Consider the following 12313-nt stretch of genomic DNA (forward strand, 5'->3'; position numbering starts at 1 on the left):
TGCCCGCCGAGTCTCTGTGTTCACAGGCATCCGCGCCTGTGATTTTAAGGGTCCCCGCTTCGCCGCAGCGGCCAGACCCAGACGCTACGGAGCGGATTCCCTCCGGAGCTCGGAGGGAATCCGCCATTAAACAATGGCGCCAACCCGGAAGTCCTGTAGTATCAAATTTCTCATCTCCCGATCTTTAAATGTAATTAAACAGTCACCTGGGAATTTCCTTGCCTTTGTTGTTCTTACTCTCATTCTAAATGCATTTTGTACTGTTTTTGCCACATCTTCCATTGGAAATTCCAGCCACTTCGCAATTTCTACTATTAACTTCTCTTTGATATTCTCATTCTGCATTTCCGGCACCGATCTCAACCTCAGATTAACCTCCCTCTGTCTCAATTCATTCATGGCAATTGTGTCTTTGATTTCCTCCTGGGATTTGTTAATTTCTGTCATTTCCACTTTCAGCCTTTCTTCCTCCTGCTTCACCTCCTTCATCTCCAATTTAGTTTTTTTCAGGCCTTCTTCCACGGATTGTGTTCTTTTGGACACCTCTTTTATTTGCCCTTTCAGTTCATTCACAGTCTCATCAATTTTTTTGTCCATTTTCCCAATTTTGTTATCCACTTGTTCCATTTTCTTATTCACTTGTTCCAGTTTAGTATCCAAATTCTTTTCACTCTGTTTAATTTCTGCGAACATTTTCAATATTTCTGCTCTAAAATCAGATTCTTGTTTAGATGCTCTCCTATCAGTTGGCGTTCCCCCCTCCATCCCTTTCTTTTGTTGGTGTGTCATTTTAACTCGATATCTTTAAATATAGTCCCCTTTTCACCAAATCCCCACAATAAAATCAAATTTCAAAACTTGGATTCAAATATACAATAAATACATTAAATATTTAAAAGGAAAATGTGTCTTATAAACCGAAGTTAGTCCAACTCTTTCCAATATCTCAGTCACCGATGAAAACCAATCTTCTTGCCCCCACTCGGGCTAATCCTTAATTCAGCTTTCCTTTTAATTTGTTGCAATTATAATCCAAATTGTAATCCAAATTGTAATCCAAATTATATAGTTCTTCTTTACTATTATGAATCTTTATAAAGTTCCACTCCAACAAATCCAAGTTAAATAATAGATATAAAAAGAAAGGGTTGTGGGTCTTATCACCAAACTGGTCTAAAGACCAAATTTGTAATCCAAGAGAGAATCTTCACAGCACAAGTATGACCATCTCCATTTCCTTCTGAACCTCTTCCACTAATTATTGGAGTCTTAAAAATAAACAAAAATTAACTGCAGGCAAGTCGGCTTCTTTCACTCTACCACCTCCCAAGAGGAATTTTCCATCCAGAGGGTACAAAGGAACTAGGAGCTCTCAAGGTCACATAAACCAAAGATTATCTAAACAAAGACAGTTTGAAAAATTTTCCACTGGTCAAAAAAAGTCACAGAAAAACAAGTTGTAATAACCGGTTTTTGCCACTAGGGGCCAAAGTTCAATTAGGAGGTATGGTTGATAAGTCCCATTTAAGTTTTTAATTCAATTTAACAAGAAAAATGCAGACAAAGAAAAATATAAGTATATTAAATCACAGACGTTGGGGTTGTGGCCCTTTCAGATTTCCCTGTGCTATCAAATGCTGTTTGTCTTCAAGAAGAAAGAAAAAAAGAGTTCAAAGACCCACGGCTTTCCTCCTTTATCTCCTCCGTTCCATCGAAAATCTCAAAATAAACTCGGATACTTTCTGTTCTCCCTTTTACCATATAGCTTAGGTTTCTTTGAGTTAGCAAAATACTTCAACTTTGTTTCAAAAAGTTTCATAAGGTTCTTTAAAAGTTATGGGAGAAACGGAAACAATAGCCGCTAGAGGCAACTTACTTTCGCTTTCCTGCTCTGCTGTATCGCTGCGTCAAAGCTGATCCCAGATAAAAGCCGAACTCGGAAAAAAAAAATTCTTAATAACCTGGAGCTTCCTTTAGGTCCAAATCTTATAATTTTAGTCCAAATAGATCCAAATTGCTTAGTTTTGAGAGCGGAGCGCTGTTCCCTGCAAGCACGGGGCTTCGCTATTCGAGTGCAGCAATGGCTTCCCGATAGCCCGCTATCCCGTTCCGCCGTACTCTTCACCCTTTTTAGGGGCTACCTGACGGCCGGACGGGCAGCTCAAGGGCACTGCCGGGAACCTGAGGCCTCGGACACCCTCCAGAGGCTTTTTGGGGGCTTACTGCGCCCTGTAACACCCCCTTTCCACCCGAAATAGCTGGGATCTTCCTCTCCGAAAAATCCCTCGCTTGCGACAAGATCACGCTCCACCGGAAGTTCCATAAGGCTACAATGTCAGTCACTCTGGTCTGGAGAGAAACTCCGGCTGGGCCTGAGAGGCAGATTTAGTCTCCTCAGGAGATAATGAGGTGGGCTTCATTTCCCCACAGAAGAAAATAAGGCAGGAGGGTCTCTCCAGAGAACGAGGCTCCTGAGAACGTGTAGAGTTCGGCTCCTGAGTCAGCATCAGAAAAAGACACACGTCCCCCTTCATAGTCCAGAGTCACCCGGATCCTCCTGGGCTCCTCACTCAGGGACAGAGGAGAGTCATCAGGGGAACTGCAGGCCCAGTACTCCCCTCCCCACATCCCCACAGCCCAGACCCCTGTGTCAGGATTGAAGTTGAAATAGTCCTTTCTCTCCACAGACTCCCTGGCAACCCCCAAACCCCACCATTCCCCACTTCTCGCAGTGACTTCCCAGAAATGTCTGCCTGCTGTGAATCCCTCACATCCCAACACACAAGGCCAGTCACTGAATCTCTCAGGATTATCAGGCAGGGCTTGAGGTTCGTCTCCCAATCTCAGGCTTTTCCCATCCTTGGACAGGATGAGTTGGGGATGGGCTGTGTCTGGATCCAGAGTGACATTTGCTGTTGGGGAAAAGATGAGGGAAAGAGAAGATTAGGCAGAGTCAGCTGAGAGACAGAAATGGACACCTTGATAAATAAATAAAGCAAAATCTATAAAATTGAGGGGGAAACCAGGATAATAGTCTGCCTGGAAAAATAAATTCTGTGACCTGCGTGAAACACTTGAGAAGATAGAAAGAATGACAAAAGAAAGCACAGTTAGTTCTGAAAATGAGATCCTTAGTGTGCAATAAAGGTAAAGGTACCCCTGCCCGTACGGGCCAGTCGTGTCCGACTCTAGGGTTGTGCGCCCATCTCACTTAAGAGGCCGGGGGCCAGCGCTGTCCGGAGACACTTCCGGGTCACGTGGCCAGCATGACGAAGCTGCTCTGGCGAGCCTGCACCAGCGCAGCACACAGAAACTCCGTTTACCTTCCCGCTATAAAGCGGTACCTATTTATCTACTTGCACTTAGGGGTGCTTTCGAACTGCTAGGTGGGCAGGCGCTGGGACCGAAAGACAGGAGCTCACCCCGCTGCGGGGATTTGAACCACCGACCATACGTTCGCAAGTCCTAGGCACTGAGGTTTTACCCACAGCGCCACTCGTGTCCCTAGTGTGCAATAGTCTACCAAATAATTTTAAGTCAATCAGAGTACTTGGGATTGCTTTCCTTACTTTGTTTGGATCATCTTATGCTTGTGAGCAGCTGTTTTCAGCTTTGAATTATATGAAATCTGACACCAGAAACAGACTAACAGATGACTTGAGTGCTGCATGTGTTGCTCTCAAACTTACAAACTATGAGCCAAGGTTAGGCAAATTATCAACATGCATACAACAGCAAAAATCACATTAATTGTTGAAAAGTATGCCAAAGACAAACTTTTACCTTTCAATAAAAAGTTGTTTGTATCACTGAAAGCTCTGTTATTGTGTTTTTCTTTTAAGACCAAAGGTGTTAATGTATGAGTTGTTTTTTTCTAAACTAAAACCTCAGTATTGAGGTTAAATTGCAGTGTTGGCACTTAGCGATAAATAAGTGGGTTTTGGGTTGCAGTTTGGGCACTGGGTCCCTAAAAGGTTTGCCACCACTGGTCTATAGGCAGGAATGGAACTCAGACTGGTGTGCAGGTTCTTTGTAGGGACAAGTTCTGCCCCCAGTCCAAGCCTTCAACCTCTCTCCCAGTTCATTCATGGGACATGGAAAGAACCCAAACACCACTAGAGGACTGTTTCCCTGAGTGACACCATTGATGGGGGTCCCAAAGTCTGCAGAGCATACGGTTCAACACCCATGAAATATCAGTCCCCATCCCTCCTGTGAAATTGTTCCTCCCCTGTAAATTTACCTTTCTGAATCTGTTCACTGAATAGCACAGCATCTGAGGAAGCAGAAAAATATAAAGTGTAAGGGCAACACTCTTCCGCCAGAAATAAATCTCCGTACGAAAGTAACACTTCATAACGTGGCATCCTTAAATTCTACTATAATTATTAAATTGTACAAAAAATAATTAAAAACAAGAATATCATAGGAAGAATCTATGAAAATAACTAAAGCTTTAAAACACAGCAATAATAAAGCAAGCTTACAAATAGTAGAATAAAAACATTCACAATATATCCTGCTGGTCTCTGAACTTTGTCCCTGAAATTGGGCTCTACATTGGAGGACTGGAGTGGAGGCAGAGCAATAGGAATCCCGTCAAAGGAGGCAGAGGGGAGATGGAGGCAGCCTTAACATCTTCCCCAAGTAAAGTGGTGGGGGGAATCATTAAAGCCAAAATTGTGAAATATAAGGAGAAGCGAAGTTTGATGAGGAATGATTGGCAGAGCTCTCAGGCAAAAGGAAACCCTTCCTCACAAACCTTCTACAAATCTTTAAGGTTGTTAACAAGCATAATTGTTCCCTTTGGGGCTCATGTGCTCTTGCTTCCACTCTCAATGGGGGAACTCTCAGGAGATCTTGAAGGCTGACCCCCTAGATATGGCAGCTGCAGGGGGACGTCTGAGGAGGAGACGGCTCAGGCCTTGGCTCCACGGCTGAGAAACAAGCCTGAGCAGGAGGCAGAGGGGGAACTGGGGGCTTCTTAATGCCCTTTGACTTCATTCAGAGCAGGGGAACCTCCAAAAGGACAACCCCAGATTGTGCAGACAGGGAACCACAAGGAAAAGGAGGTTCCATAGAATTATAAACATGGGAGGAAAAAATCCTGACTTTGCTCTACACTCTGGTTCAGGCTTTCTTTACAGGATCCAGCATCACAATATACATGGGCCATTCTGGGGGACAGGAAATGAAGGCTGGGGCACCAAGAAGGAAGGTATCCTGGGGTTACTCAATTCCATGCAATAAGAGCCTGGCATGTTCAGTTCTGAAGAAGAAACAGAATTCCCAGGGTGAAATCCTGGCAGCCAGTTTTCATTACCTTTCCATTGTTTCATTGTATTCTCCATAAGGCGATTTAGATCACAGGATTCCAAGATCCTGTTCCTCAGCTCTGGAGGGAAAGCCAGTGGCTTCTCTGGACTCCCTCTTTCCTCATACCTGGTGAAAAGAAAAACAATGAATGGCCCCATTGTGGCCCCATCTCCCTAATTCTTGCAGGTGATTTCAATAAGACGAACAAAGTGGAAGTTTATTTCCCAACAGGTTTATTTCTACCACAGATGAGACCTCAGTCTAAAACCCCTGAGGACGGCTGTCAGTGACTTCGTAAGGATGCTAAACAGAACAAGGGACAGGATGTAACCCCAAGCGACACCACCGGAGGGCCCCCATGGCTTCAAACTATGCTGCCCCATAACAACTTTCTCTGAAGGTGCCAGGACTTAAGAACCAAACCCCTGAGGTGGAATGCCTGCAATCCCTCCCTACCTGAGCCTCTCCAGAGGATGTGAGTGATGTCCAAAGCTGCCAAGAGTTGGGTGGCTGCTACTTGGACAAGATGCTACTTGGACATTGAAATCTGTTGGTACATCCTAAGCTCTTCATCCTAAGGCCCCATCCCTTTGTGAAGTGATGTGGGGAGGGAGGAGGCAGTTGACCTTGAACCTTGGAGGGAGAAGTGGGGGGCTACAAGTTTCAAAGAGGGGACCATGCTTTCACCTGTGAGGTGCTGCAGGGAGTGAGTCCTACAGTCTCCCCGCTGCAGCCCCTGGAGGGCCATGTCTGAGGTTCTTGCATCTCAGCTTCAAAGAGTGATGCTAATGGAAATGAGCCAGATCCACTTACCTCTGCAAGGTCCTTCTCACATCCTAGAGGGAAAAAGAGAAGGGAATTCACTGCACACCACAGGCCACACTAGGAAGACCCCCTCAGACCCTGCCCCTCAGATGTCAGTCTCCCTGGCACATGCCAAGGTTTTGGGTAGGAATGGCTGAATCAGCCAGTTTTGGTTTCTCACAGCTTTTATTTTTCCATTCTGAAATTATGAATTTTTGTAGTATCAAGTTCTTCACATTTCCGCATCACAGCTGAAGGGCATTCGGAGACAAAGCATCAGCAAAGAGCAGAAGATCAGCTCCCGTTCCATCAAGAATCTCTAGTCTGCATTCAGGTGAGTTCAGCATCCCAGGTCTCTTGGGTCTTCCTGTCCATTACAAACCTGACTAGAGGCTCCATCATCTCAGCCCCTGCACTCCTTGCATACATGAAAGGGGCAGCCTTTTCCTGGAGCCTTGGGCTGTTCCTGCCACCGTCTTACCTGCAGGAGTTCACTCGCTGGCTGCTGACGCTTCTCCTCCATCTCCTGGATGATCCTCTCAAGAGAGGAGAGTTTCCTGGAGAGTCTGGCCAGCTGTTCATCCCTTCTCCCTGCAATCTCCTTCTCCACCTCTGCCACATCATTCAGCAGACGTTTTTCTTGTTTTTCCAGGAACTGGCGCAATTCTCTTAATTTCGCCACGGCCTTCATCCTCTCCGTTTCTGTTAATTTCTGCAAGAAAAGAGGAGGTCTGAGTGTGGAAGGTGTTCAGCCTTCAAAATATCAGGAAGAGAATTGTGAGAATTCCACAGTTAGGACACTTCTCCTTTTTCAGAGACATGAAACCTCCAGTGGCTAAAGAAGTAAACCTTTAATTTGAGGGGAGGCCCTCTCCATTGCGGTTTCTGTTGACTTCTATTTTGCAGAGAGCTACAGCCTAAAGCAAGGAGCATTTGTTCTAGCCATGGATGTTCCCTGCATGTTTTGGGGCATGGCATAACCAGAGTTCAGAGTTGTTCAGAGATCACCCAGGGACATAAAACACCCCTCAGTTTAGGCTGGTGCCATTTAGGTGTAGGAATGCAGCAGAAACAGCAGCAGGAGGAGGAAGGCAGTGCAGAGTTCATCCCCATAGCTCCCCTGTTTTCTTTAAAGGTTCAAAATGGCTTGAGTTTCCTAAAAATGAACATGAGCGCACATTTAGAAAGACAACTCTTTAGTAATATTTATGGTAAATCAGGATTTGAATTGAACCACTTCCACCCTCTCAGCTCACAATTCCTCAGGCTTCTCCTTCACTGCTATTCATATAATAAATGACAAGGGGAAATAAACTCAATTTAGCTGCATTGAAACGTGATGGAGACTGAAATATGGAGACTGAAACAGAGCAATCTTTTGAAATTTACACCTCTGAATCTTTCAAGGTTGACCCAGCCAGGTAATGTTCACAAAAAATGTATTTATGAAGGTAAAGTACATATCAAAATATTTGTACAAGAAGGTAGCCACCTTAGCATTTTATTCATTTTCATCATAATAATAAATAAACAAACAAACTGATATGGAAAAGGAGAATGGGGGGAAGTTGAAATGGGCAGATTTCCCCATCCTTCCACAGTCCTGACTCCACTCTTCAAGTGCTTCTTCCCTGTCCAGTAACAACAGAGACACTTACAAGGAGGTCTTTGCTTTCCTTGTCCAGGGCTGCTTGATAGGCCAGAATTTCCTCTCTCTCTTTCCTCCGAATCTCCAAGCGGTGACAGATCTCTCCCTGAAAAGAAAAAGGGAAACTTGGGTTTTATTGAGACACAGTGAGAGGAGATGAATATTATACAGTACAGGCATCTTGGGTCCAGTGGCCTTGCTATAATAGCAAAGTACAGTGGTATCTCGGGTTAAGAACTTAATTTGTTCTGGAGGTCCGTTCTTAACCTGAAACACCACTTTGGCTAATGGGTCCTCCCGCTGCTGCCGCCACGCGATTTCTGTTCTCATCCTGAGGTAAAGTACCACTGTACTTTACTAGAGGAAATAAAAGTACAACCTTTTTGGGTCTAAGGCTCCCTGGACCAACTACCTTCTTTCTGCAGTGTCCCTGTGGGGGGGCTCAGGATCCCAGTTAGGTCCCCCCTTGCTTGCAGATCTTGCAGCCCTTTCTCGAACACCCTCCCTTGTGGAGGGCTCTCTCAGCCTCCTCTTCTCTCCTCACTTCTTAGGAGTCCTCCTCTTGGTCTCTGAGCTGTCCCAAAGAGAGGTGCCTCCTCACGCTGCCCCACAGGGACTTGTCTGTCCCTTCCCAACAGCAAGGGCCTCTCGCCAGTTTGCTTGCTTCCTCCGAGGCCGCCTCAGCTCCTGGCAGCCAACACCCCCTGGCCAGCCCCAGAGGCACCATTCGCCAGCGGAGCTTGTAGCCAGGGCTGCTGCAACAAAGAGCTGCGCAAGCCTTTGGGAGATCCAAGGAGGGAGGGAAGGAAAGAGGGACAGAGGCCAGTGTTGCCAGCAGCACCCCTGAGCATCATTCAAGGCACCCCAGGTGCCACAGCACACTGGTTGAAAAGCATGGCAGAACTGGGATGGGAATGTTTTCTAGTGCAACAAACTAGTCTGGAGAAGAGCAAAGGCAGCCATGCTCGCTCCTTTGTCTTCTCTGAAGAGACTTCCAGCCTGACTTCTCATCTTGAGGTCCCAGGGAGACGTGGGAAGAGGAGGAGGAGGAGGAGGAAGGGCTAAGGCAGGATCCAGAATGAGGATTTTATTTTTTATGTATAATAGCACAGGTCCAATTCTGAGTTGTCATGGCAAAGTCATCTTTCCCCCTAGTCTTTGCAGATGCTACTCTAAACCACGGAGTCCTTTGCCATTTGGGATGGGAGGAGATCCTCAGCCCCCCCCCCACTGCACAGGCCCCACAGCACCCCCAGAATAAGCGTGCTCCCCACCAGTAGGTTCTTCCACACCCACACCCACACCCACCCACTCCTAAATCTAATTCCAGCAGATACTTGGGGGGAGGATCCTGCACCATCTGGTCAATTCCTGGCCACCGCCCCTCCCCCCTGGAACTGATCCCTTGCTACTATCTGCTTTGCAGGGCATTGAGGAGGGATCCTGCTGGCCAAAGGAGACATGCACTTAGTTGTGTATGTGCAATTTACATTTGTAGTGTTTTTCATATGTACAAAGCAACCTTGCTGGGGGATGTGGATGAGGTTAACCCTTTCTCTCCCTCCCACGGTCCCAGTTCAAATATTTGAAGCTGCTGTGAGTATTTCAAGGGAAGATCCCTTTGTCACCCCAGCAGAGAGAAAGACTTCAACTCCTTCCTCCCAGACCTCAGGCTTCCCCTGGGCTGCTTCTACCGTACTAAACAACCACCAATTCATGCCATGCCTACTTTGGACCTGAGAATTAAAAAGATAACCTCCCAAGAAGAATCCACAGCTATTTCTCCCCCTCCAGATCCAGGGATCTCCTACCTTGTATTCCTCGGAAGCCTCCTTCAGAGGAATCACTTCGTGGTTTTTGTGCTCCTTGGATCTGTCGCACACCATGCAGATGGGGGCCTCATCCTCCTTGCAAAAGAGCTTCAGGAGCTCCTGGTGCTTCTCGCAGACTCCTCCTTTCCCTCCTTCCTCCTTTCCCTCTTGAAGGCTGAGATTCTCGATTAATTCTACGAAGTTTGCCAGTTGCCGGTTGGGAATGAGGCTCCTTGTCTGGACTGTTTTTCTGCACTGAGGGCAGGAAGCCTCTGCCTCCGATTCCCCCCAGAACAGGATCAGGCAGGATCGGCAGAAGTTGTGCCCACACTCTGCGATGGTCACTGGATCCTTGAAGTAATCCAGGCAGATGGAGCACGTGGCTTCGTCACAAAGATTCTGGATGGGACCCCCCGCAGCAACCATGGCTCCCTCACTTTCGTTTTCTCAGTTTTCACCCCCTGGGAGTTTCACTTCCCGGAAATGACTCAGAAACTCGGTCACCACGTGATCTTTTTTAAAAGATCTCTGCAGTTCCTGAATGTTTTCTCAAGTAGCAGTGACGTAGCTGTCAACTTTTTCCCTTTTCTTACGTGGAATCCTATTTGGAATAAGGGAATTTCCCTTTTAAAAAAGGGAAACGTTGACAGCTATGAGCATTGAATGCTCCTTGATTGCTTCCCATGCTTTTGACACACAAACAGAAACACACAGTTACCTAGTGACTTGTGGTATTCATACTGTAACATTTTCATTCATAGGCTTCCTTGTCATTTTTGAATTGGAGAAAAATCTGCTGCTGCCCTGAATGCACGGGAGTTTTGATTTAGCGCAAGATGTTAGCATTTCACTCCTCCATTGCTGGATGTGTGATTGCTATATCACATAGAATCATAGAATCATAGAGTTGGAAGAGACCACAAGGGCCATTGAGTCCAACCCCCTGCCAAGCAGGAAACACCATCAGAGCACTCCTGACATATGGTTGTCAAGCCTCTGCTTAAAGACCATCAAAGAAGGAGACTCCACCACACTCCTTGGCAGCAAATTCCACTGTCAAACAGCTCTTACTGTCAGGAAGTTCTTCCTAATGTTTAGGTGGAATCTTCTTTCTTGTAGTTTGGATCCATTGCTCCGTGTCCGCTTCTCTGGAGCAGCAGAAAACAACCTTTCTCCCTCCTCTATGTGACATCCTTTTATATATTTGAACATGGCTATCATATCACCCCTTAACCTCCTCTTCTCCAGGCTAAACATGCCCAGCTCCCTTAGCCGTTCCTCATAAGGCATCGTTTCCAGGCCTTTGACCATTTTGGTTGCCCTCCTCTGGACACGTTCCAGTTTGTCAGTGTCCTTCTTGAACTGTGGCGCCCAGAACTGGACACAGTACTCCAGGTGAGGTATGACCAGAGCAGAATACAGGGGCACTATTACTTCCCTTGATCTAGATGCTATACTCCTATTGATGCAGCCCAGAATTGCATTGGCTTTTTTAGCTGCCGCTAAACACATGTCTGTGTTTACTTTCTAATCTTGGAAAGTGTGAGAATGGAAGTCAGTCTTATCTCTTCCGCTGTACTGTACTTTTGTATTGTTTCTCTCCCCGCCTCTCTTGGAGAAGAACTGAGAGGATGCCATGGTTGCTTTGTCCTGTATATATTGCTTAATAAATACTTAGAATGCTACACTCATGCTCCACAATCGTTTCTGCTATACTCTGCTGATAGAGTGTGCATATTCTTTTGCACCATTAATATTTGAAAACATCCCAGGACTGCGTTGCATCAGAAAGATGCCCAGAGAGGTTTGTCTCATCCCGGGGGCTGCATGTGCCCCCAGGAGTATTCCAACAAGGGGATCTGATTCCGTGAAGTCCTAAAAGTCTAGTTGCTAATTCTAACTTTATCTGTTTTTAGCATGCTGGCAAAGAACTTCGGATTGAAAGAGACGCTTTTAGTCTTGCCACCCTTCTTATGGTCTTTTTATAGGGTAGGTGTAGGGGGCACAGGGGTTGCGTTTATAGAACCAAAAGAGGCAATGGCCCCCCAAAATTTGGGAGCCACTGGAAGTATCTGGGCTACAGGAATCTGCCAAGAGAACCATCATTATTACCATCACTAAACCACTAAACCACTGTACCATCACTAAACCACTGTTTCAAGGCAACTTACACACAATTGAAAACAGTTTTAAATCAAAAGAACAGCAAATACATTTAAAACCAGTACTTTTTTCTGGGGGGTGCAGGGGTACGCATACTCCTAAACATTTAGTGAATCTAAATTTGGCCTCATTGGGGGGCAGTATTTTAATATGTGTTGGGAAAAGAGAGTACATCTAAACAATTTTTAGGAAAAAAAGCACTGTTTCAAACCATAACAAGTGGACTTGTGGTAAAAAGCCGTTTATCCAGCCTGTTGGAGCAAAAATGCCTCCAGAAAGTGCAGAGATTGGGCGTCTTTCGCATCTCAACAGGAACGATATTCCAGAGAAGAGGGGCAGCCACTCTCAAGGCCCTGCTCAGAGTCACTGTGCAAAAGGGCTTCTGAGATCTTGGGGATGTGCAGAAGAGACACTCCCACAGACTGTAGGGATCTCGTGGTGTATAAGGCATAAGCCCCTCTCTGGTTTTTGGTATATGGGACCTTGAACTTGGCCCAGGAGCTGACTTGTAGCCTGTGGGAAATTCGCTAGCAGGGTGATCAGCACTGGCAGTCATTTGTCCCCACAAGCA

The 12313-nt window shown here is 46.0% G+C and overlaps 1 protein-coding gene across 2 annotated transcripts; it reads right to left on the reverse strand.

Annotated features, from left to right (window-relative positions):
• Positions 1-2343: 2343 nt before the first annotated feature.
• Positions 2344-10110, reverse strand: LOC128409260 (zinc finger protein RFP-like). 2 transcript variants are annotated; one of them, XM_053379591.1, is made up of 7 exons: positions 9616-10110; positions 7779-7874; positions 6602-6832; positions 6130-6152; positions 5324-5442; positions 4244-4276; positions 2344-2912 (listed from the first exon to the last, which is right to left on the reverse strand). In XM_053379591.1, the coding sequence occupies exons 1-7, from the start codon at positions 10003-10005 to the stop codon at positions 2395-2397; spliced, it is 1410 nt and encodes a 469-aa protein (XP_053235566.1). In that variant the 5' UTR covers positions 10006-10110; the 3' UTR covers positions 2344-2394. The 2 variants fall into 2 exon arrangements, with proteins under 2 accessions (XP_053235566.1, XP_053235564.1); XM_053379589.1 differs by having other exon boundaries at positions 2345-2912; positions 9580-10108.
• Between the last annotated feature and the right edge of the window lie 2203 nt (positions 10111-12313).

This window comes from Podarcis raffonei, chromosome 2 (genome assembly GCF_027172205.1).
Source record: "Podarcis raffonei isolate rPodRaf1 chromosome 2, rPodRaf1.pri, whole genome shotgun sequence".
NCBI lineage: Eukaryota > Metazoa > Chordata > Lepidosauria > Squamata > Lacertidae > Podarcis > Podarcis raffonei.